Source organism: Nematostella vectensis, chromosome 8 (genome assembly GCF_932526225.1).
Source record: "Nematostella vectensis chromosome 8, jaNemVect1.1, whole genome shotgun sequence".
In the NCBI taxonomy this organism is placed as follows: Eukaryota; Metazoa; Cnidaria; class Anthozoa; order Actiniaria; family Edwardsiidae; genus Nematostella; species Nematostella vectensis.
Window position 1 is genome coordinate 5,642,626 of NC_064041.1, and position 26,469 is coordinate 5,669,094.

General features: G+C 39.3%; 4 protein-coding genes across 4 annotated transcripts; 2 read left to right on the plus strand and 2 right to left on the minus strand.

The window, feature by feature from the left end:
* Positions 1-518: 518 nt before the first annotated feature.
* LOC5506149 (multiple epidermal growth factor-like domains protein 10) lies at positions 519-4,275 on the plus strand. Its single transcript, XM_001626835.3, has 3 exons — positions 519-822; positions 1,300-1,680; positions 2,165-4,275. The coding sequence occupies exons 1-3, from the start codon at positions 744-746 to the stop codon at positions 2,506-2,508; spliced, it is 804 nt and encodes a 267-aa protein (XP_001626885.1). The 5' UTR covers positions 519-743; the 3' UTR covers positions 2,509-4,275.
* Positions 4,276-5,071: 796 nt separating this feature from the next.
* LOC116613975 (actin-related protein 5) lies at positions 5,072-19,898 on the minus strand. The gene is made up of 19 exons (XM_048730972.1): positions 19,694-19,898; positions 18,547-18,635; positions 18,058-18,174; positions 17,097-17,208; positions 16,628-16,723; positions 16,111-16,204; positions 14,674-14,890; positions 13,953-14,063; positions 13,392-13,469; positions 13,255-13,290; positions 12,429-12,524; positions 11,230-11,472; positions 8,919-9,036; positions 8,258-8,352; positions 7,885-7,979; positions 7,556-7,627; positions 6,574-6,691; positions 5,662-5,773; positions 5,072-5,383 (listed from the first exon to the last, which is right to left on the minus strand). The coding sequence occupies exons 1-19, from the start codon at positions 19,872-19,874 to the stop codon at positions 5,199-5,201; spliced, it is 2,265 nt and encodes a 754-aa protein (XP_048586929.1). The 5' UTR covers positions 19,875-19,898; the 3' UTR covers positions 5,072-5,198.
* Positions 19,899-19,939: 41 nt separating this feature from the next.
* On the plus strand, positions 19,940-21,999 carry LOC5506138 (ankyrin-1). The gene has a single exon (XM_001626834.3). The coding sequence runs from the start codon at positions 19,997-19,999 to the stop codon at positions 20,999-21,001; it is 1,005 nt and encodes a 334-aa protein (XP_001626884.2). The 5' UTR covers positions 19,940-19,996; the 3' UTR covers positions 21,002-21,999.
* LOC5506147 (calcium channel flower homolog) lies at positions 21,628-26,343 on the minus strand. The gene is made up of 5 exons (XM_001626814.3): positions 26,143-26,343; positions 25,061-25,133; positions 23,545-23,673; positions 23,012-23,119; positions 21,628-22,632 (listed from the first exon to the last, which is right to left on the minus strand). The coding sequence occupies exons 1-5, from the start codon at positions 26,222-26,224 to the stop codon at positions 22,539-22,541; spliced, it is 486 nt and encodes a 161-aa protein (XP_001626864.1). The 5' UTR covers positions 26,225-26,343; the 3' UTR covers positions 21,628-22,538.
* Positions 26,344-26,469: the final 126 nt, after the last annotated feature.

A 26,469-nucleotide genomic window follows, 5' to 3' on the forward strand; every position in this document is an offset into this window, starting at 1 on the left:
TTTCAAATTCGTATGTTGTTTTGAATATTCTATAGGTTCTAAGTTTGTTTTGTTGGTTGGATTCTTTTCTTATGTCATCATGTATGTCGCCGAACCATGTCTGTAACTCAACGTCTTGTATTCTTTGTTTTATTAACTTTTCAATTGCATTAAAATCATCAGTTATTAGATTTTGGCATTCTCATATATCACCCAGCCCATTTCGATTGAGCCAGTCTTTTATTTTATAACTCCAGAAGGCTTTCCCAGTTGTATGCAGTTTTCGAAAGTTCGAAAGTATCAAAGTATACCCCCCCCCCCCCCCCCCCTCGGTGTATTTAATGAACACTCCCTTATTATATTAAGCTTACAATAACATACGAAAACTTCAAGGACCTAATCGAGCAATCGGGCGCAAACACATTACAACAACTATCAACTATCAGCCAACACATCACAACTAAACTATCCTAACGCCCATGGTCAAACAATATGGCCATCATGACGTCATGTCATGGATGTCATGCCATATACCTTCATTTGCATATAAGGCGCGCGAGGTCGCCCAGTCTTGTTGTCGATCGACAATTTAGTAAATGCATTAATGTATGTCAAAGGGTTTCATATTTCACCACTATTTCCAAGACGGATCGCGGTAGAAGTGCAATGCTGGATAATCCGTGCCCTCATTTAACCTATGACTTGGAGTTTTTGTCGGCTTATCTTGTCAATGTTTTAGAATCGAGTTTTGTGTTCGTCAAATCATGTCGGAGGAACTGCGAGCGTTCGTTGCTCTTATTGTTGTCTTTGTGATCGTCACCAATTCATTTGCAAAGCAAAGCGGTAAGCCTGAATAAACCGTAATCTTCATTAGTGGTGCGGGTAGATCATGCTGTTTAAAGATGTGAGTCGTGCAGGATTTCTTTTTGGCTAGAACGATCGATAAACTGAACATGTTATAGCCGGGAATTTCAAAATCAGCTGAAATGGCAAAATTGTATCGCGTGCTTATTTTATTTATTCAAGTGATTATATTGCTGCCGCTATTATAGCTTCCGGATTTGCGGCTAGTTATTGTTTGATGATAGCTTGTATGCTGTTTTTAGGGGATAATTTAACATTTCACTCCATCTTTTCAGTAAAAAAGGCCCTATTAGATTTTTGTAGGCGGAAGGTATGCTTTTGCATACTCCATTTAATTGGAAAACTTTCATTTTTGTCTGTGGCTATAACAATCCTAACAAATTCTTCATACTGAAAAAAAACGTTAAAAGTTATCAAATAATTTCAACATATAATTTATCAAAAAATTTTCCTCAGAATGTAACAACACAAATAAAGGAAAATACTGCAAGTGTACCCAATGCTCCAAGACTGGTTCCACAGGTGTGTGTACATATCCTAACCCTGTTGATGCCTCTTCTGTGCGGTGTGTCTGCAAAACTGGCTATATAGGAAGCTTGTGTGATGAATGTGCAAATGGCTACTACCGCTCAGGGAATACGACGGGGCAGTACATCATATGCCTTATGTGCAATTGCAGCGGGAACCTTGACTTGACCAAGCCCAATAGCTGCGATGCAGTTACTGGGAAATGCTATAAGTGCTTACCAAATGTAACAGGGGAGCATTGTGAGAAATGCCTTTTTCCAAGCAACTGTACTAGGCCAACAGACAATAGCCACTCTGGGACCCTTGCAGGTAAAATCTTTCTGATAATCACAGCTTTGTACTTAAAACATCCTTCCTACAAACAGGCCCGTACCCAAGGGGGGTGCAAACCCCCCCCCCCTCCCCCCCACACACACAATGGCCAAAAGTCCACTTTTGGTTCTCAATAGACATGCTATTTGTATACAAAACTAAAAATCATAAGCTAGGCCACTCTGGTATGTAGCCAAATCCGATACAATAAATTTCCCATGTAGATACTGCAAAGGCAAGGCTGCCTTGGTGGTTAGATTTTTATCAGAGAACTCCTTCCCCTCCCCCCCTCCCGGAAAAATTAGGTCCACTTTTTCAGATTTGGCACCCCCCCCAAGAAAAATCCTGGGTGCAAAATTAAAAAAAAAAAAAAAAAAAAAAAAAAAAAAACAGACCATAAAAACTGGTAAGCAAGAAGACTTTTTAAATTGCTGCCAAAGTAAAAAAACTTTCTCTTAATTTTTAACTTCTGTGTTTTCAGCAAAGCATTATAAGCTGAGGGACACAACTATCATTGTCGTGTGTGCTATATTAGCATTTATCTGCATCATTGCCATAGCAGCCCTTATCTACAGACACCACAAGCGTCAGAAATTCAAAGGGCGTCTTCCTAAACTACTGTGGACTGCTGAAATCTCAAACCGCAATTTTGATGACTTGGACTTTTCATTGCTTGACCCTGTGAGTGACACGCCCTTTGTGTATCGCAATGACACAAGCGAGTTTGAGGAAGCGCTGATGGGAGAGGAGAAGGCACAGCTACAAATGGATACACACGAGGATGAAGACACATTGCTGGAGAACTACCATCCGGCAGAGCTTTGATGAATGTAAGGAAAAGCAGGGGGAAGGTGTGGTAAAGGTTTGGTTTCAATAACTGTCAGGGGGAATAACATACTTGAGAGGGAAAAGTGCACTATTTCAAGGCTACCAGCTGTCAAAGCTTTGTTAAATCTAAGGGGAGGAAGGGAAGGTTAGGTATATTAGGGCTTAATCCATCAACTCTAAGAAAGGGGGGGGGGGGGACAAAAGCAGGTAAAAAACACAAGTTAAAGACAATCACCTGGCATAGCTTTGATCTTAGGGAATACCAGTGGATTCTAGGTCTATCAGGGTGTTGTCAATTAACTCTAGTAGGAAAGACACAGATGGGTATAAAAACACATTACTTTAAGACTACCAGCAGGGGACTAGGACCATTAAGGGAGGGAAATGTTACTACCAGCTATCATAGCTTTACTGTAAGGAGGAAAAGGGGAGCCATTCGGGTAGGTCCAAAAAGAGAGGGAGTGGGGCTTGATGTTTATAAAAGTCAGAGGTGTAGTGCCATGTCTGTCATGGTAGTCCAATGCCCCTTTAAATACTCCCTTGAGCAGGTTCCATTTTAACCTTAGTACTTTTTTATATTATATACCAAGTATGAACAACTTCTACCCCTGAATATTGTAGCCTACAAAAAGCCACTGACTCGCAAAACAGCATTTTTTGGTTATCAGTGGCTACAAGTAGGCTACACACATAGAACCACCATATTATAACTGTCCTGATTAACAAGTTGTTCTTATTATTAGTGAAACAAATAATTTGAATATGAGCTTTCATTCATTAGGACTGCTTTTAATAATGAGGTGTAATTATTAATATGGCATCCTTTAAAGCTACACTTTATTATGTATCAGAAAAGCCATTTTGTATTTATTATCTAATGCAGACTAAATTATCTGCACTTTTTATTTATGATTAATTATATATATCTTTATCTTATTTTGAGATGGGAAATATATTACACAAGAGGTTAAAACCGTTTATTAAGGACAACAGGTCAAACAGACAACCTAGATGTCTAGACTAGTTAATGTCAAAATTCTTCTGATTTGCCAAATAACAAGATTTTGGAGCTCACGTTTCAACAGGTTGTGCTGTTAAAATTTCTAGACTGTGGATTCAACTTGTCTGATACTGTAGTTCTTAGTTTGAATATTGAAGTATCATATCTTTTTGTAGGATATCAATCACACTAGATTATTGTATGCTTTTTAGCATTTAAATAGAGCCGTTTGTACTGTAGGATGGGTCAAATTTCACAGCAACTGAATTGGATTAAACTAACTATAAATACATTTTATTTGCATTTATCTTTTGAGGCATAAGTTGGATCCAGAGCCTTCAGTCATGGATGTTTGTGCTTTTTGATAGGAGTTCTTTTTAGCATCTTGGCTCTGTTTTAAGAGCTAGTGTAATGGGTAATGATAAATTTGTTTATTTAATGAATAATGGGAATAAGTAGCTGTGAAGGTTACTCGGATGCAGGCATGCTTTAAAAACAAATTCAGAAATTCAGATGTCGGTGCTGTAACAGGCCTCAAAATATTCTTTTTTTTTTTGGGGGGGGGGGGGCAATACAGAAACATTAAGAAAATGTTGGGGGCACAGTTGCAGTTAGTTTCTCTGTGTTTTTTTTTATCAAGTTAATATCACATTTTGAATATAAAACAACAATCATTAATAAGTATTGTATATATTTTTCTCTCATCTGAAGAAAAGTTACAATAAGTGATTGTGATTTTTTTAATAAAGATATTTTTTATGTTGCACAAGTGTGATGTATGTAGCACGTAAATGTTAATGAATCAATTCTCCAGATTTCGAATACTATTTGTATCTACGTTGTTCCACATTTTGACACCACATTTTGCTACCGTCACCAATAAGTCTTTTGGCACTAGGAAATAAAAAAGCTTGTGCGGAATACAGCAAAAGGTAAAAAAAACCTGTATATGTGTGAGAGAATTTCTTTTTTCCATCTGTCTAATATACAGCCAATCACAAACAACTGCAGTTCCCTCCTTTTTCAAGCGATTTATTTGAATGCACATTTCAACAAAACGTTTCCAAAAATTGATTATTCAATTCTTTATTGATGTGAGAAAAAGACGATGTGTATGATGACTACAGTGCACGTTGATTCTTCTGGCACTAAAGCTGGTAATAGCATACAGGAAGTGTTTCTTTTTAAAAGGGCAGTACTCTGGTTTTCGCTTCATACTGTCGTTGTTTTATCCGAAGCTTGTCATCACATCGAATTTCCTTGTTCTGTACTTGGTAACGGTAGACGGTATACCCTTCTTTTTTTTATAAGAACGTCTGATTTTCAGTTGAGACTGGGCCGTTCTTATTTTTGGGACATTTTAAGGCAGAATATATTTTTAACGATGTTCTAAAATTTTAGTGTATATAAGAATATAATACCCAATGAATTATTAGGAAGAGTATTACACTAATCATCAATGAGCACAATTTGATTCTGCATTTTAGAACGCATCAGGATTAAAACAAGAAAAACATTCTGCTATCTGAGCCTCGGCATATTCTTAGCATGTTCTTAATATTTGGTGAAATCTCAGGCTGGACGTTCTTATAAAAAAAGAGTATGTCGTATATACATGGTTGACAAAAGGTGACCTCAGCGCTCCTCGCAATTGTCATACACTTGTCATATGATGTGTACCTTGTCGTCACGTCGATTTACCACCCGATAGTGTAACTGGCAATGGTAAAAACAGGTTTGACGAGAAATGTTCCTTTAAGTACTCTCCGCCTTTCTCTTCATACTCTTGCTGTGTGATGCTAGCGGACTGGAGCGAGGTTAGTGACGTCACCCACTTACGTGCCCCACACCACGCGTCCAGGACTGGGTTTGCTAAAAAGCAGCCAATCACTAGTTAGCCCAAAACTGTTACTTTATAATGTTGGTACGTATATTTTAATACATGCTGTTGGGTCAGGTAAGGTGCGAAGTGCGCCAAGATCATCCATCAAGCATTGCTTGTACCACCTCACAAAACTGAGCCAAAACCAGACGGGTATAAACCGCACCCGCAGCATCAAGCATTGCTTATACCACCTCAAAAAGAAATAGGTATAAACTGCGCCATCATTGAGACGACATTCCCTGAAAACGACGTGAAAACTTTGTACCTGCGGAATGTAGGCGGAATGTGGACTGGAATGGTCGGATAGCCAGCAACTCTCGCTCCAGGCGCGCCATGAAGTTGTTGTACATTGTGTTACCGCCTGTTACAAACACATTCTGTACAGAAACCAAAGTAAGATCGGTTAATGAACAAGTCACTTTCATCGGAAATTGGGCCGAATCAACTGACAAGACAATGAACATCTCAATGTTTTACTGGTAATACATTAGCAACGTCTGTCACATCTCATAAAAAGTATTTCTTCCAGCATCCCTACTACTTCCAATTTCTATAGCGATTCTGACTTTGGTCAAGAGGGAAATGCAGTAGCATGAATCTCTGTCCGCCATTTTGTCATTCTAGAAAAGTAACAAATATGAGAAAGTATCCGCTTCCTTCCCCTGATTTGATTCCGCTGATTTTCTTTGAAAATAAGGCATAAAAATTTGTTTCTAGATAATTCACAAGAACGAACGCACCCCTCCCCACCCCCCTCCACACACACACAACGGCCGAAAGTCCACTTTCGGTCCTCAATAGACGTGCTATTTGTAGACAAAACTAAATCAGACTTTATTTGTTGCCAAATCCGACAATAAACGTCCCGTGGAGATACTGCAAAGGCATAAATAATCTCTTTTTGTTTTTTCGGGGGTGGTCAGATTTTTATCAGAAAACTCCCTCCCTCCCCCAGGGAAATAAGGTCCATTTTTTCGGATTCCCCCCCCCCCCCCCCCCAAAAAAAAAAAAAAAACAAAAAAACAAACAAACAAACAAACAAAAAAAAACACCAACAACAAATCCTGGGTAAGGGCCTGAATCATCTCCCGGTGACGAATCTTTGATAGATAAGAATGGCATTTTTTTTTCAAGGGGGGGGGAGGGGGAGGGGCGAGAACGGAACAGGATCATATACCTGGACCAAAGCACTTTGAACCTCTGGCGTGTAACGGCTGAGGATGAAGCCCATTGTCTCAGTAATTCCTGCCTGCTCCAAGCCCAACATCGAGGGCTGGAAGATTATCTCAGGGACCCTGCAAATTATGCAAGTCTGAGGTATCAGCTTAAGTAGCACGAGGACTGGTATTTCCTGGTTCAATCGTAAGAGCCGTGGGAATCATTGGATACAGTCATACAAAACATCCATTCCCATCGGCTAATTCAAATATGACGGCAAAATGATTCCAATAAGTAACTGAGATACCTTCGATCATATCGTTTATAGTGAGATTATCACACTTCATCGTGGATGGCTGTGGTATTTTGGAATTTAATAATAACAAAGGAGCAGCTGATCATAGATGTCCTTTAAATAGCACGCGAAGTGATATTCCCTGATTCACTCTGTAATGGCGCAATGGCCAGATGCGCTGTATAAAAAACGGTTGTGATTTTGAGGTTGTCGCTAATTTTCTAGCAGCCTGCCAAACAGGCTCTCAAAAAGCGTCCCAGGAGAGCTCCCGGAAAAGCCGTTCTATTGGACGCTCGGCCAAAAAGGGAGCTTGGCTTCTCGTTTTTTCTTTAAAGCTCGGCTATATCAGCTCGGCTATCTAAAAGCTCGGCTTTTCCGTCTTACACAAGTAGCGCCTGTTGAGCAGGCTACTAATTGGCGAATATCACAGTTTCTGTCAACCTATTTATTTTCCCGCCTGAACGTGTGAACGCGCGTCAACAACAGAATAGCCAAGTAACGAGAATGTCCCAACACCCTTAACGAGAGAATTCCATAGGTTGATTTGGGAAAACTAGTACTTACTTTGCTAGTGAATTTTGTGTACGAAGTATAAAACTATGATTTAAGATTTTTTTTTTTTAGGGGGGGGGGGGGGGTTACGTGATTTGTCTTCCAATATGAAATGATAACAAAAGCAAAGGTTCGACTGACAATGGTTCTTCACCTTATACGCTCCACACCAAGGTTCACCTGGTAATACTCAGCCCAGTTCATCGGCGCCTTGTTGTCATCAGTTCTAGAAATAAGTACAGAGTAACGTGTCGGTAGAATGCTCGGGTCGTAGCCAGGATTTGGAGGTGAGGCGGGGGTAAGATGGCGGCATTTGTAACCATTTGTTAGTTACTTTTGGCCAGGGGAGCTACCGGTTGATTGGGGTTGTTCTTTCCAACCTTCCCAACCAACGTGGCTACGGGCCTGGTAAGCTGCAATCCTTGACATTTGCACATTGAAGTAATGAGTGAACCCTTGCATCCATTGTTTTTTATTCGTCACCTTGCGAAGTCTGGGTCGTGTTTCTTTAGTAGATTCTCGAGTTCGTTTAATTCCTCTTGTTCTTTTTCACTGTCGGAGTCCCCCGCGTCTTTATTCTGGGACGGGGTAAGGAAATGTTACTTGATGATCAAAACAATAGCTTAACGATGGAGGGGAGTTAGTTGCAGCATGGTATGGTAGAAAGGACTACATAGACAAGCTGTTTAGAGACAGGGAAATGAATCAACAAAACGGGCTCTGACGAAGGGCTAGTGCAAGAAATGTCAGCAGAATTGATTGATTGATATATTGTGAGGATCGATGAAATGACTGCTATACTCACGATGCCTCGGTAGACCATCGGATTAATTGGATGACTGTATGCTATACTTACAATGGTTCTGTAGACCATCCAGTCCTCGTCGTTCTGACCGAATGTGTCTTCCTTGTTTTTCTTCTGCGACTGCCGCGTAGTCCCGTCATCACGAACTAGAATTACAAAAAAGCAGGGTGAGATGTGAACCAACCGTGATTAATCAACAGTGGTGGAGAATCCGGGACGACCCCCTCCCCCTCCCGCCTTTTAGATACTTCCCCCTTAGTGAAATCATAGATTTGCCCAATACACAACCTGGAAAAGAGCGGTAGACGTGTCGAAATATTAAAAAAATTAAAAAAAATCCCCGCCGACATGAACATGAATAGTTATTATAATAATATAATTATTCATATGATTTATAATGTTATTTTTAAAATTCTTGAATTTTATTTGTTTGAAGTTCTGAGAGCCTTTAAAAAATAGACAATTTAAATGATCAAACTCGGCTCTTAGTTTAAGGGTTTATTTACTGGTGATTCTGGAATGAGAATGATTAGAATAGAAAAAGCGCGCGTTCGTTTATCCCGCGTCCCCATTCCAGAATGGAATGAAGGCAATCCACCAATTCTGCTACCTGTAGCAGAATGACTCGATTGCCATTCTGAACATTCTCTAACAACCATTCCAATTCCAGAATGATAGTGACAAAATGCGCCCAAAAACAGCGATCACACACCGTTAGGGTCGTAGGCAAGTTTTGATAGCATGCGCATGCGCTGCATGGAAGCGTGACTCCTCCTCGTGGCTAGCTCCTCCCTCCGCTGACGACGCTGAGCGCGGGCCTCCATGATTTCCTGACAGAAAATAGACAAGGCTATCCATATGAATAACAGTACAACTAACATAGAGCGAACCTCCATGATTTCCTGACAGAAAATAGACAGGGCTATCTATATGAAAAACAGTACAACTAACATAGCGCCGGCCTCCATGATTTCCTGACAGAAAATAGACAGGGCTATCTATATGAAAAACAGTACAACTAACATAGCGCGGGCCTCCATGATTTCCTGACAGAAAATAGACAGGGCTATCTATATGAAAAACAGTACAACTAACATAGCGCGGGCCTCCATGATTTCCTGACAGAAAATAGACAGGGCTATCTATATGAATAACAGTACAACTAACATAGCGCGGGCCTCCATGATTTCCTGACAGAAAATAGACAGGGCTATCTATATGAAAAACAGTACAACTAACATAGCGCGGGCCCTTCCATGATTTCCTGACAGAAAATAGAGAGAGCTACCTATATTGATAACAGTATAACTAACCTAGCGCGGACCTCCATGATTTCCTGAGAGAAAATAGACAGGGCTATCTATATGAAAAAAAGTACAACTAACATAGCGCGGGCATCCATGATTTCCTGACAGAAAATAGACAGGGCTATCTATATGAAAAACAGTACAACTAACATAGCGCGGGCCCTTCCATGATTTTCTGACAGAAAATAGAGAGAGCTACCTATATTGATAACAGTATAACTAACCTAGCGCGGGCCTCCATGATTTCCTGAGAGAAAAAAGACAGAGCTATCTATATTGATAACAGTATACAGTAACTAAGAGAGGCGGGCCTCCAAGATTTCCTGAATGAAATAGAGAGAGCTATCTATAGTTACAATAGTAACAAAGAAAAAGAGCATGCAAATGTGTTGCTGAATATAGTGATTGCTGATGAAGATGTCAACGACGATGAAGATGGCGAATGGTAACGGTTATGGAGATGATGATGAGGGTGATGGCATTTGTGGAAATGGTGGTAATGGTAACGGTTATTGAGATGGTGGTGATACTGGCGGTTATAGAGATAGTGGTGGTGGTGTTGGTAATGGTGACATTTGTGGAGATGGTGGTGGTAATGGTAATGGTGACATTTGTGGAGATGGTGGTGATGGTAGCGGTTATGGAGATGGTGGTAGTGGTTATGGCGGTGATGGTGGTGTTGGTGGTGGATATGGAGATAGTGATGGTGGTAATGTCAGCTGCTTTGGAGATGGTGGTGGTAATGATGACATTTGTGGTGGTGTTGGTGGTGGTGATAATGGTACATACAATTATAATAAATGAAAATGGTGAGAACGACAACCACGATTGATAGTAGCGATAATGGTGACTATGGTGGTGATGATGATGATACCGATGATGATAATGGTAATGATGATGAAGATAAAAGCGATGTTGACGATGAAGATGTCATACCTCTCGCCTCATGTGCAATCCCGAAAATGGTGAGAACGACAACCACGATTGATAGTAGCGATGATGGTGATTATGGTGGTGATGATGATGATACCGATGATGATAATGGTAATGATGATGAAGATAAAAGCGATGTTGATGATGAAAATGTCATACCTCTCGCCTCATGTGCAATCCCGAAAATGGTGAGAACGACAACCACGATTGATAGTAGCGATAATGGTGACTATGGTGGTGATGATGATGATACCGATGATGATAATGGTAATGATGATGAAGATAAAAGCGATGTTGATGATGACGATGTCATACCTCTCGCCTCATGTGCAATCCCGAAAATGGTGAGAACGACAACCACGATTGATAGTAGCGATAATGGTGATTATGGTGGTGATGATGATGATGCCGATGATGATAATGGTAATGATGATGAAGATAAAAGCGATGTTGATGATGACGATGTCATACCTCTCGCCTCATGTGCAATCCCGAAAATGGTGAGAACGACAACCACGATTGATAGTAGCGATAATGGTGACTATGGTGGTGATGATGATGATACCGATGATGATAATGGTAATGATGATGAAGATAAAAGCGATGTTGATGATGACGATGTCATACCTCTCGCCTCATGTGCAATCCCGAAAATGGTGAGAACGACAACCACGATTGATAGTAGCGATGATGGTGATTATGGTGGTGATGATGATGATACCGATGATGATAATGGTAATGATGATGAAGATAAAAGCGATGTTGATGATGACGATGTCATACCTCTCGCCTCATGTGCAATCCCGACAGCCACCGTGCATATGCTTCTTCCTTTTGCTCATCATCCTGTGCTTTCTGTAGCTCTTCATTTTTCAGTTCCTCCTTTGTGCGTTTTCCAGCACTTTCTTCCTTACTTCCCAGTGCACCTCGCGGGCTTCGCTGCCTCTTCTTGCTGTCCCCTGGTGAAGTCCGCTGGGCAGACGTACTGTCGACCCCTGAGTAAACACCATCCCCAGTTGCCTTGGCCTGTATACCAGATAAGGGAAATCTGGGTAAGAGCGGCAAAATAGTTGGACTGTGGCGACATGATTCTTGACTTATGCTCCTAGCGACACTCACGGTCTAGTATGAGCCTTAAACATAATACAGTTGAAGGTCTCTAAGCGACCATCTTGGGAACTGAGAATTGTAGTCGTTAACGGAGCTGGTCTCTTACGAGAGCTTGCTCTCATAAGCGACCACTGGGCGTCAAAAACTTGAACAATAGGTGTTGGTCGCTTAAGAGAGCTTAATTAAAATGGAATCTAAAAGTTATCGTGATAATAACAACGCTGTGATATTTTGGTTTATTGCTTGATTTCAAAACTAGGTATTTGACTTATCATGAGAGTGAGTTGTTGTATTTAATAGCAATTAATTCTACGCAAAGTAGCTCGTTATGCTCGTTTATATCGACGACTTAAGCTATTCATCATGAAATATCTTCTGCGTCTACGAAGCATGGCGTCTTTTGTTAGCCGATTTCTAAGGCGTGCAACAAACAAGTGGATGGCTATTGTAACTGGAAAAAGGATAAATCGTGGAGCTGGCAATGGACTAGAGATTATTTGCATTTACACATTTTCTGGAGACAAAGAAATGGTTGAAATTGAAGTTAGAAAATTGAAATTATGGAATTCTTTAATAGTTGTCTACTGGAAAGGCAGCTTTTGTGAAACGTGATTTCAGCATGCATTGGATATGATATTCATCAGGTGTTGATTGATGTTGTAAAGCCAAAAATCATTGTGGTCGCTTACGAGGGCTTAAAAATAAAATAAAATCTCAGTTGGTGGTTTGAAATTGTGGTCGTTAACGTAGCTGGTCGCACCGATAAGTTGGTCGCTTACGAGAGCTTAGAATTACAGAGTTTGTGTGACAATTATCAGGGCTGGTCGCTTACGAGAGCGGTCACCCTGAGAGCTTCGACTGTATATACTTACGGTCTCATCAAGTTCTGCTGCCGCTTGCATGGCGGCCAGTTTTTCCTTGCGTCTGTTCATTGTTACTGTGAGTGTCTTGATTGCCGTTTGAAGAGCCTGCAATTCATACCAATTAACCGTTAAAGCCGCATTGTCACGAGTTTACTTCCGGTCGATTACTTAACAATCTCCGATGATTTTTAACGGAAAACGCGAAAAATATTTCAAAATATTGAAAGCAGTGTGTCTATTGGAAGTTTCTCTGAGGATGTGACTGATAATCTAGAGCGGATGGCCTGTTTAATATCTCGGATTCTAATAGATTCTTTTGACGGTTGAGGTTTCCGTCGGACCTCCGGAAGTAAACTGGTGACAATGCGGCTTTAATCTATTAAACATAGCTAGGCAAAAAAAGCCTGAAATACTCTATATGCAAATATCATCATTACATCATATACCTTTTCAAAACTAGGTTGTACTCGGAGAATAAATGTGTTCATTTGTGCAGACGACGATTGTAGCTTATCCAATAAGGATAAATAAAAGATCGGTCAGCAAAATAATTTTAGCGAAATATTTTATGGGAAATCCGTTCTATTTGAAAACCATCAGTAATTGGAAACTTTTGAAGGCCTGCATGGGCGTAACGAGACTTCTGAACAATTGCTTGAAGAGGCAAATAAGAGTACATTGAAATGTACCGGAATATATTCAAAATTTGTTTGGTTGCCTTATGCTAAAGTTCTAAGGAACGGGATATTGTGAAGGAGAGAAAATGGTCGCATGATTGTCAATCAAATCCTTAGCCTGTATCAAGTTATGAGACAAGGATATCTTAAAGTCTTACTTCTGGTGTTTGGAAGTTGGCTTCTGCCAGTTCTACCTACAAACATAACAAAATAACAGCATGTGAAGTTTTTGCCATTTCTTAACGTTGCCCATAGCAACCCAAAGTAAAAACATAAGTAAAAGCTAATTCTTTACATTAAATCTATCCTCGTCTTGCGTTTGGAGGTTTAGAATGTCCTGGAGTCGCTTCAGCTCTTCTTCTTCCTTGGCAATCTGAAAACCAAATGGAAGGGTCTAAAAAGACCAGAAAACAATCGCCCCACTATGGAATGCATAGCAAAGAGGTGGCATGACAAGGTGATGCAACGCACGCTACCGTGGCCACTTTGACTGCTCCCTGATTGGCATCAGCTTCACTATCCTTAGTCAGCCGCCCTTTTGTCATCCATGTTTGAAAAAGCATCCATTTCCATCGGCTGATTTGGGGAAGCCAATGTGATATTTTCATTTGAATTTGGTATTCAAGAGCATTGAACTTTGTTTTTAGATAGTTATTTTGAGATTTTAACACATTATATGCCTTCCAATATTAAATTAAAGTAATTAACAAAGGTGTGGCTGACAATTCGGCACTTTTATTTTTAAAGTCCACACTATAACATGATTCTCAAAGCAATGTTGATAAAGAAAAACGCTAACAGTGATGAAATTGTTGGTCGATTCATTTGATGTGTAAAGACTAGGTGATTATAGTACCTTTTCCTCTCTTCTTCTAGCATTAATCTCTTGTAGTCTCTTTCCTTGCCGTTGCCTCCTGAGTTTCTCCTTCTCACCATCCTTCCCTCCACTCGCTTCTGGAACTTGAGGCTAGAAATGCAGCAAAAGAATAACTGCCTGTCCTTACATCACTCACCTGTGGTTCCCGGAATAGAAATACATGGGACGTAAAACACTTGGATCTCTAGCCCTCTTTGAAGGCATCTCAATAGGGTCGAGAAATAAAAAGGGTATTTCAAGCCTATTTTGAGATCATTCTGGGATTCCTGTGTTTGGGGGTTCAAGAATTAGGGGGATGAGGAACTGGGAAGGAGAAATGAAAGGGATCTCTCCCAGACGTGCACAGGGTGGACTCAGGGTTCTAACAATCCCTTTGGCCACCAAAATGTGGGTAATTTCATAATGTATAGTTATCAAATACTATCCTTTTTCAATACTTTATGATACCTATGACTGTGCACCCCCGCCCAGGGAAATCTGGGTATGCCCCTCTCTCTGTTCTTTTCTTCCTCTTCACTCCCCCCCCTCCCCCCTACGAAATTCTTGTCATTTTTCTCTTCTCTTCTTTTCTGATTGGGCAGGGCAATTTTATAAAATATCAATTAAAATGTATAAATGGGTATATATTTGAGGGCAACTTCTATATTCAAGAATGGCATCTATGTATCAAAATATTGTATCTTTAAGCTGGGAAGATTACCTGACTGAATGGCAGCTGAATTTTATGCACATGCTTGTCATAGTACTCATCAGAGGCCCACTGCTCTAGCTCGGAAATATAGTCCTTGGCAATGTATGTGTGGTCTTGCACTAGCTCTTGTGCTCGTGCCAGCGTGATCTGGGCTGCGTGGGCAGGGTTCTTGAGTTGGAGAAGCCTCTGCATGTACCAGGCTGCTTGCCATCCCCCAAGATTTATCCTGTAAACAACAATATACTGTAATCATCAACAACAACAATATCCTAATTAACTATATTATCACCAAAACTCTAAACTATACTATAATAAACACAGCAAAGCAGCACTGGCTTTAACCCTTGAAGATTTATCCTGTAAACAACAATATCATCATCAACAACAACAGCCTCATCATCAAAATATCATCATCAACAACAACAGCATCATCATCAAAATATCATTATCAACAACAACAATATCATCATCAACAACAACAGCATCATCATCAAAATATCATCATCAACAACAACAATATCATCATCAACAACAACAATATCATCATCAACAACAATATCAACAACAACAATATCATCATCAACAACAACAATATCATCATCATCAACAACAATATCATAAACATAAATATCATCATCAACAACAACAATATCATCATCAACAATATCATCATCAAAAATATCATCATCAACAACAACAATATCATTATCAAAATATCATCATCAACAACAACATCATTATAAAAATATCATCATCAACAACAACAATATCATCATCAACAACAGCAATATCATCATCAAAAATATCATCAACAACAACAATATCATTATCAAAATATCATCATCAACAACAACATCATTATTAAAAATATTATCATGAACAACAACAATATCATTATCAAAATATCATCCTCAACAACAACAATATCATTATCAAAAATATTATCATCATCAACAACAACATCATCATCGACAACAACATTATCATCATCAACAACAACAACATAATCATGTAAAAAATATCATCATCAACAACAACGTCATCATCACTCTTGAAGATTTATCCTGTACACAACAATAATATCATTGTCAACACTCTAATACTCTATTAAACACTCAGTAAGTAAGGCTATCCTGCTTATCAACCTTGAATAATCTTCAGGGAATCAGAAAGAAATCATATCTCATCAACCACATCAGCTGCAAGAGGGCATTAGCAGTTGAAAAGTTGTTAAATGAATACAATATTATTGTAGTTTGAATTTTTAACACTGAGTAGAACAGGAATATTTCATGTCATTTTGTTACCCATTCATCTTATTGATTTTGCTGTAATGTATGTTTCAATTCAATTTAAAAGTTTCTGATCTAGGTCAATCTTAAGTAAATCATGAAGAAATATCATATCTTCTGGTTGAGAATAAAAAAAAAGCAGAAGGAACTGTACCTTTTACAATTCCTAGCATCCAGTCTACCATTCAGCACTGGTAACACATGACTAACGTTGAATCCTGATGACACAACCAATGCACTTGTCCTACCTGAAGAAATGAGATCCACTTAGGTTATATTAGCATCATTTATACTGTATAACTCATAAAAAGTCATTGACAGTGTGGTTAATTAAACTGCTTGCATTTTTTACTGTATGTTAGGGACATAACTGTGCAAAAAAATGGGCCTGCAAAGCATAAGTAGCTAGTAACAATATTTGAGCATGCAATCATAAACCTTTTTGTGGAAATATGAATTCATGTGTTCTTTTTTCTTGTACAAGAAAAAGGTGTGTGTGGATACATTAAATATTAAACTTCTTTATTCATGGACAACATCAATTGGATTGACTGTTAGACTCTTAATTTTAATAACTTAGCCAGGAGCTGCTCAGCCAACTTAATTAACTTGCACACTATTTCTTTATCTCAACAAGTTTTGTCCCATCAGGTATCTTACTGTATATGTACCTGGGTTTGGTGTATTGTTGTAGAGGCTAAACAAGCTGTCAATGCCATAAGCCACAGACGGGACATGGTAACATTCAAACAGTAGCTCGGACATCACTAGAAAGTAACAGATAAAATAACATGCCATAAGCCAAACACAGTAGCTTAGACATTACTAGTGAAAGAGAAAAAACATGCCATAAGCCAAACATGGAACATTCAAACAGTAGCTAGGACTTCAAGGTAGGAGATAAAATTATACTAGATATTAGAGGGTCCAGTTCAACTTGGAATATTCCCTGATCATTTTTTACTTGATGTATAAAGGGCCAAAAAGAACTGCCGGTGATGCTGATCCCATAGATGAAGAACCACCTTCAATGAACATTAACATGCACACCAACAAAAGAGACATTTTGTCTCACAATGTTTCTAGACATTTTTACAGGTGCAATTAAACAACCACAAAGACTATGATTAAAATGCTCACATTGTCGGCAGTAGTTAGGGTTGCACACAGGTTCAGTCATGATAACCGGGTGATTGACACCCCCTGGTGTGTTTATCCCAAGATGGCTGAATGCATGATCAAGAACTTGTTCCTATAAGTTAAGATGAAAAAGTGATCATTTTCTTGGGGGGTAATAGAGCACACAAACTTGACAGCCTTGTAGTACCATATCCTGTTCACATAGAAAAAAGTAATCAATGCTTTATGTGTCCTTTTCAAGTTTGGAAAACTGGTGGTGCTGAGGGTTGGGTAGGGGGGTGGGATAGGGAGTGGGGACGGGGGTTGGGAGGGCGGTGGGGAAGTTGGTGCCGGGGAGGGGGTGGGGAATAGTAAACAAGCAAACCTACTATACAGCACTGCCATGCCCTATCAAGAAAGAGTGAAGCTTTTTAAACACATGCGCACATTTTAAGAAATTCAGATTTTTTTCACAAACATTAAATGGCCCTAGGTATATAACTGTGTGAGTGACAGAGTTACAAAAATTATTTGGGTTCATTTGGTGTGATTGGCTTGTTGTCAAGATATCCTGACCCCCCAAAAAAGGCAACTCCATGAGATCTGATATGATTGGCTTATTCTCCAAATATCCTGAGTCCAGAAAAAAATGATTATGTCCTGCACTAATCTGATTAGCTTAGACTTCGAGATATCCCGACCCTGTGATCAGGATTTTAAAGGTACAGTTTCAAGTGGAGAAGTATAGAGTTAAATGGAGAAGAGTTAATAATAGGGGGGGGGGGGGGGTTAAAGAGTTTTTTTGGGGGGTAGTGGGGTGAAAATTTTAGTACATAAAAGCTGAGGTTTTATTAGTTGGGCAGCAATAAAATAATATACAGTAGAGCCAGAAAAGAGGATTTTAGTGATTTCAATATAAATATAAATTTATCTGATTAATAGTTTATCCTTGATTAATAGTTTTGCCTTAAATTATCTTTACCTGGCATTCATAATGAGTAACAACATCCCTGTCAAAAGGTGTTCTTAAAGCCCACCGAATCATCTCCACACTGCCGATATCATTACCGACAGCCAAGCCACCAGAGTCAGGCTCTCCCTGCAGAAATACAATATTGCACTCAGTATTCCCTCCATCACACCGTCCATCTTTGAAAATGCATGGTGCAAAGGAATGGATACAGTTTCCATATCCAATACACCAAATCAATAACATAAGTATGAAAATATAATATGACGTATAAATTTTGTTGATCGAAATAAATGTCACTTGAGTAAGATGCCCCACCTCCTTTTATCCTTGGAAAAATTTATTGCCCATATCAATATTTTTTTCCCAAGTCCTCTCCAGATATTATGTATTATTTTGAATAAAAAGTCCATAAAGGTATAGTGGTGGCAATTGAATTTGTTTACTAATACTGTCAGGTGCAATCAACCGGTTTTAATGCACATGTGAATTCCATGTTACCTTTCTTCCTCTCGATTTTGCCACTAAGTTCTTGAACATAAGTCTTGGGGTTTTGTCTGTTGCCCAGCCAACCCTGCACTGTGATCCACCTACAAATGATAGAAACGATTCTTGAGAAAGAATTCTAACATCTTCGAGAAATGCAGGGGTGTGGTTCAGAGGTCCCCCACCCACCTTCTTACCCCTGTAGACTGAAAATTTTATGGGAGATGTATGGGAAAGAAAAAAAACATGAATATACTTCCCACAACATGTTTAATACACATCCCTCACCCTAAAATGGAACGCCTATAAAAAGCTTTATATAATCCCCAACAAGATCAAATCATGCAAATAAAGATTGCTAGCATTGGAATAATACAGTAGGTGGCCAGACAATTTTCACGTGGACATACTTGTCAACCTCTGAAAATCTCAAGGCTTGAGAATATTTGGGGGGAGGGGTGGGGTATATTCATTTTTGGGGGGAGGGGTGGGTTTAGCCTTCTGGCATTTGCAGTATAGAAAGCTCTCACGAACAAATCCACTTATTGATCTCACGAGGGTGTTAGATTAATTGTACTACGCAAAGGAATTATTGTTTCAAATATTTTCAATAATTGAAAATAGGCAAAATGACAATTTTCTATAGAATAATTTTCCGGAAGCGATAAAAATCGCTAAAAAGCGGGAGATTCGGTGCTCAACGCGGGAGAGCGGGAGAAGGGGTCCAAAATCTTGAGACTCCCGCCTAATGCGGGAGAGTTGACAGGTACTTCGACACTTCGATACTTCGATACTTCGAAGGAAGCACGGGTGGCCTAGTGTGGTAGCGCGTCGGCCTCTCACCGCTGTGGCACAGGTTCGAATCCTGGCTCAAACTGGGGATTTTTCCGGGTTCCTGCCTTGAATCGAATTTGTCACAAGTGAGTTGAAGTTATTCTCCCGTGTTTCCAGTCTTCTCGGATAAGGACACTAAACCGGAGGTCCCGTCTCTTTAAGCTGCACTACATTAACCTGAACCGAAGGGACGTAAAAGAACCACTGGGGACGCAATAAACCCTCTGGCAGTGACCACCCCCAGTGACAGTGCTTACTAGCCGAGGGCCTCCTAGTATTAGCGAAAGCTACTTATAGGAGTAATAAATCGAAGTATCGAAGTACTTACCATTATCAATGACAATAGGCACGTGGTTATCCCTGATACTCGACGGGTAATCACAAAATGGGTCCGCTGTTGGCTCAATATCCTTGAACTTGAAGATATTTTCAGCCTTATTCGAGTCTTGTGCAGAAGAAAAATCCCCGATCATTGTAGTTGAAGTACGTCTGTCTTCCATGGCCGCCATATTGTTTTGGCACCCACTGTATCTTCAGCGGTTACAACGCTGGGTTCCCTGTGGTGATGACATGCTCGCTTTTCTAGCCTCAGTCCTTCGCGGTTTGGAAGGCACAACATAAAAACAAACGGATGGCGGACAATCACCTGCGAAATAAACCAGGCCGCTTTTCTGAGCGCTTCGTACGGCTTCAGTGCTTGGTGAAGGCGACACGAAAAGGCAATTTAACGGAGGTTCGTGAGCTAGTGCAGGCTGGAGTTAGCGTTAATTGTACCGCTGGAGGTGTTACGGCGATTCATGTGGCTGCCGCTCATGATCATGTCGACTGCGCCGAGTTTCTTCTCAAAAACAAGGGAAATGTTAATCAGACCATCGCGGACCTTATCACCCCGCTTCATGTAGCGGTTAGATTCGATAGTTTAGCTTGTGTTGTGCTGTTTACTAGTTACGGTGCCGAAGTTAACGCCGTAAACAAAGAGGGCTGGTCGCCTTTGCATATGGCAGCTAGAAATGGCAGTACAAAATCAGCGGAGATTTTGATCCACCATGGCGCTGAAATAGAAGCTTTTATCAAACCAAGAAACGCACAAGCAGACCAGCTTTACCCGGTGCATTTCGCTGCACGCCATGGGCACGCAGAATGTATTGAAATGCTTTTAAAACATGGTGCAAAAGTGAACAGACAGACTGGTAAAAGCCTTATGACTGCTCTTCACCTGGCAGTACAACACAAGCATTTGGCGTGTACTAACGCGCTACTGTCTTATCGCGCCAGTACTGAAATAGCAGACTACAATGGTAACCTACCACTGCATATTGCGTGCAAGGGTGGTGATCATGGCGCTATAGAGCTTTTGCTTCAGGCTGGCACCAAAACAGATTATTTTAACATTGCTGGGAAAAGACCTTATGATCTCCTCAATCAGCCAGATGCAAAGGCTATGCTTCAGAGACTTTCACGGTACCCCAAGACGTTGGCTTTTATGTGTGTTCAAGTTATAAGGGCTTCATTACATATGGAGGGTTGCCCTAAATCTTTGCGGCAACTGAGTGATGAACTTCCTGTCCCGACATCTGTGAAAAGTGCACTGTCTCTTAACAGTGTTGTTCAAATTGTGAAACCACCATGTGAATAACTATTAGAAGGGGAAATCATATTGAAAAGGTATAAAAACAACAAAAATGGAAATATTTTGATAACTTGAAAAATGTCAAGGGCAATAGGATTAGAGTTTGTCAGTAAGTGAGAGTGCAACTAGTGCTTCTATGACCATAGAGGATTTCATTTTATCATGTACATTAATTTTACTCTCTTCCCTGTCCTAGAAAAAAATGACTTATTTCTTTTTAAAAAAATGGTTGATCAGTAAGTTATGTGAAATACCATCAAGTGTTTTAATAATTATGCTTGTCCCCAAATATGTGGTGTTACCTTAAAAATAAAATGAGGGCATTTAGAGACTCAGTGGCAGGGTGTGGCATGCATTTAGAACAGATGTGTTCATTGCTCTGCTTGTATATAACATTTTTGCTCTTTGAGGGTAAGTAACTCTTGGATTAAAAGGTATTGACTCTATTTCATGATTTTTTTCTTATAAATGTAAATAGGGATACAAAAATAGGTAGTGCCCTTATTTCCACCTCTGCTATTATCTTGAGTGGGTCTCTTTCAAAAACAGTTTTTTTAATCAACTATATATGATTGGGAATAAAACAGTAAACAAAACATTATTTTATTTAATAATAAAAAGTTCCATGCAGATTATGCTTTTTGCCACATGTTTAATCCAACAAAATAAAATACCCTCTCTATCAAATATATTACTATACATAATAAATGTAACTAGCATACCCTGTCTTTTCACATATATTTATAACTGTCGGGGAGCCCAGAATATGAGTTAACACTAGCTTTTTTTTTAAAAAAAAAGCTACATATGTTTTTTTTAACACCAATGAATGATTTCATTATAACTTACATCCCTTCAATCATCAGCCTGTATTGTGAGTGTTAAAAGTGATTAGCAATCTAATCCATTATCAACCTTTCAAGGAGACCTATACCTTTCAAATTATAATCCAGTATTAACATATTTATAACCATTAAAATATCTGTGAATCAGGAGTGATTTAATTTGAGTGATTGTTATTGCTTAACATTTTAAATACTCCCCAGTCCCCATAGTCTGTTTAGCAGCCGCTCTGTCTGTGTGCCTGACACTGAGAGAAGTTGCAAAAAAGACTATCTTCCCCTGAGAGATCTCCATAGCTATCCTTATTCCAGAGCCTCGGACATCAGGTGCATGTAGTTTGGTGCGTGTAGTCCACCCTAGGTGCTTGTAGTTTGAGTGTATGAATCTAATTACACTCAAACTACACGCAAAATATGCTCAAAATTCGTGCAGAAAATGCGCACAAAATGTTAAGTTTCTTCCAGGCTGTACTGTAAATAGAGAGACATTCAAGGCTCTGGAACCAGGGTATACCATAGCCTGCTTTACACTTTACACAATCTTGTTAGCACTGATTACATGTCCAAACAAGATGTAGTTTTTTTATGTTAAATCACAGAGTAAATGCCTGCGAGGAGGAGATGGTACCCAACCATTCACCCCAGATGGTAATGTGGTATGGATAGCAGTAGGGTTATATGCATGGGTGATTTTATGAATGTCAGGGAAGGCCTTCTGAAGGATTTCCTTGTTTGTCAACAAGGTTTGTCTTCATTTCCACATCTTGTCCTTTATTATCCTGAGCTGCTGCGCCCCTGCATAAGACAAGTACAAGTAGGGATTAAGGAAAGAGAGAGCATGCACCCCTATACAAAAAACAGAGATATTCTGAAAGGGGGAAGTGTACCCCTACATAAAACAAGTATAAAGATTAAAGGAAGAGTTTGAGGGGTAAGAATGCACCCCTTCACATAAAACAAGTTCAAATTTCTATGTCAAACACGATGGCGGTGTGAGGGGTGGTATTTAAACGAGTCAAACATGGATTCAAAACAGAGGTGGTCAAAGTTTGGCTTATCCCCAAGTAACCATGTGTATTACTGAATAAAAAAACCTCCCTAGTAATAATACTCTCTATTAGCAGATAACATTTTTTTTTACATATCTGTATTGATTCATATGATGGAAACTTACTTTCTGCCAATGGCTAGTACACCATATAGGGCAGCTGTTATCACTATTGCTCCACAACCGATGAATGTCGACACTTCTAGGCACATGACAATAGGTACTATAGCCACCCTGCAAACATGAAATTATAAAGATAAATAAATAAATAGCACATGTATCATCTTTATGAGAGTCACACAATGTTAAAAAATTTTGTCAAGAACTGACCAAAATTAGATATGCACATAGGTTTGTATACAGAAACAGCGCAGGATGGATTTTGTTTTTTTTTAAGTTCAAATCGGCATGCTTAGCTCTGGTAATAGGTCGCTAGATCCATCTAGAAACTTTTTCTATCCAAATACACACATAAATGTCTTTTTAACTACCAATGAAGGGGTTAACTGGAGTCGAACTCATCTTGTCACATGAGTAAGGTGGGTCCAGTCCCTTCATATCCTCTCTTTGGACATGCATCTGACGCATGTAAAATTAGATTTAGCTGACAATATAAGATAAGTCCATCAAAAAGGCATATCAAAATGTCAGTGACTAACAGAAAATATAGAACTCCTCTCATCCAAAATTTGAAGTGCTTTTCTACCCAGTCACTGACAGTGACCATCCATCCCATGTACTGACAGCAGGCGGGCACCTCAAACGCCATCACGAAAGCACCTACAATACTGAAGACAAAACAAAAACACTGGTAAGTCTATGGCTGTTCACCAGGAGTAAGAAGTATAATCTTTTTACATAGGCCATAGATTTATATCATTATATAGGAAGAGGTAGAAGGGTAGAAGGGGGAGGGGTGAAGCCAGATATCAAGAATTTAGGAAAGGATGATCAAATTCATTCTTCAAGCATAAAACAAACACTTGTCTATAGTGCACCTAGAAATTTATAATTTTATTTATGGATAGACTTACATATTCAAGAGTTTTTATACTGTTTTTAGGGCTAAGTCCTTTCGCACTTCAGCTCCATATATCTTTATTAATTTGTGAAATGTCTTTTATTCTCAGCCAAAAAAGGCAGTCAGTCAATAAAATATTGTAAGGGAAAGTTCATTTATTATCCCATGGGGGGGGGGGGGGGGGGGTAGGGGGGGTGAGGATACTGTGGGGGCCCTCGAGTCGAAAGTGTCTGAAAAGGGGAGTCCCTGAATTCTTTAGGTGTTGTCTCTTCTATACAATTTGACCGAGTGTCAAATCAGACAAGTCTCAGTTTGGGGGCAGTTCTTTGGCATGCACAATCCAGGAGTCCAGGATACCTATTAAGTCACATTTATCTTTGCAATGCAAACCTATATACATCCTATTTGTATATAGGGTGTATATAGGTTTGCATTTACATTTTTTATGGTTTCAGCTATATTAAAATTTATAAACTAGTGCTTACTGTATGTGCCATATTTAAAATTATTAACAAAACGTTCTAATGCTATAAGCACTCATTTTTCATCATCAACATCCTCACTCATATATAAGTTGCTGTCTTCCTCTCTCTCTGTCCTTTCTTTTTCGTGCTTCACTTTTATCGTGTGCAAAAGAATGAAAAGCCTCTTTGCATTATATATATCATCAACCTTTTTCATGTTGACAACCGGATTTAGTCACACCTTGAGAAATGGAGTGCCTTCAATTTTTTCTGAATTAATGTTTTCAGAGAATTCTTTCCCCTCCACTTTCTGCCCAGCTTGCAGCTAATCTCTCCCTTGCATTTCTTTTACATGGTCATTTGCATTCATTCCTTTGCTCTTTCTTTCTTTGGTGTTCTGGTGGAGCAGGAGGAAGAGGGGCCACCAAAAATATGGGGGAAGAATAAAGGGGGTGGGGGGGAAGAATGGAAAATTTTGTACCTCCTGAATGGGGGGGAGGGGGGTGGCATGGGGGGGGGGCAACTAATTTTATCCCTTGCTTTTATCAAAATCCTCACCTCCCCCTCCCCGCCCTCTCGGGATAATAAATGAACTTTCCCTAAATGAGTTTATTGTTAGGCCCTAAAAGCTCTTTAATTGGGGAAGAGGATGGACACCCTCTACCCCACCCATGGTCTGGGTGCACTTACATCATCATAAGCCCCATCCCAAAGCAAGACGCAGACAGGGTAAACATGACAAAGAAACCTAAGGCAGTACAACCTGTAAAAAGGAAAAAAGTATAAATCAAACACTTTTTGGTTGCTGAATTGTTCAATGATGTGTGTATGTGTGTGTGTAACATAAAGTTTCAACAATGCTGTCTCAGTCTTAATAAACTACAGCGTACCAGCCAGTAAAAAAATAATACCCTCAACTTGCAGAAATTTCAGATAACATAAACTGTCAAAAAATGTTTTTTTTAAAATAAAAACAATTTTAAAACAGGGTTTTTTTTAATAAAAATAATAAAGATAATAATTTTCACACCACCTGGTATTCTTTTACTGAAAAATAAGTTGGAAGAAATAGATAAAATTGTTTTTTTAATAAATTTTCCAATTCCTCTCGTCTAATTTATTCAACGTGGTTTGAAAGGTTTTAAATACCAAGACAACAAAAACACGCTACATAAAATGCAACAAATGTAATTGTTGTCTATTAAAAGCGTGCTTCCAAAGACAGGAAAGTTTATGATTCTTCTAGCACAAGTAAAGATATCATATTCCATAAGCTGTAGCTAAAAAATAAAGGTCGCAAAAAGCGGTGTCAAAAGTACATTAAAAAATCCTTAGGATCGGGGTGGTACAATGTCACCACAGATAAAATACCATTTAGATTCACCAAACAAAAAAGTAACTTTTTCTACTCATGTTACTAAATTTTAACAGATACTATGATTTCGATTAGTTTTTCGAATCTAAAATACGTACATAAAGAATCAATTCGTTAGGGTTAGTGAACCAGCAAGAAATGGTGAAAGACAGCTGTAAAACCACCAGCCAAAAACGATCGCTCAGATCAATGGATGGATTTTGACGGTGCTTTTAGTTTTTGAGGAATTTTCGTCAAAAGGAAAAACACATAAAAACCGCCTTCAAAAAAGGGCCCAACTGACAAACAAAACCAATTAAACGATCGTCGATCGTAAAAAAAAAGTTGTAAAAATACGAGCAACAAGCAACGACTTCAAATCGATGAGAGATTATTCAACGCGATAATATTTACTCACAAAGCGCTGAAAACGCTCCCCAAGCTCGAACAATTAGTCTCATGCCACGAGGAACTCCAGAGTTATTCCCGTTATCCGCCATGGCTGGAAAATACTGAGATTTCCACGCGATCCAGTATATTTTTCCCTGATTCAATCCATGACTGTCTCCTCTCGAGCGGTGAAGATTTCCCTCAATGTTTTTCTCCGGAAATAGGGTTCGTGACCGGCGTCATTTTCCCGAAAAGTTATCGACTATTTCACCGACATCCAGTACCGAGTAAAGAAAAATGTCTCCACGCCAATAAGACAAAATATTTATATGAGCAAAAATTTAAAGATGATGAT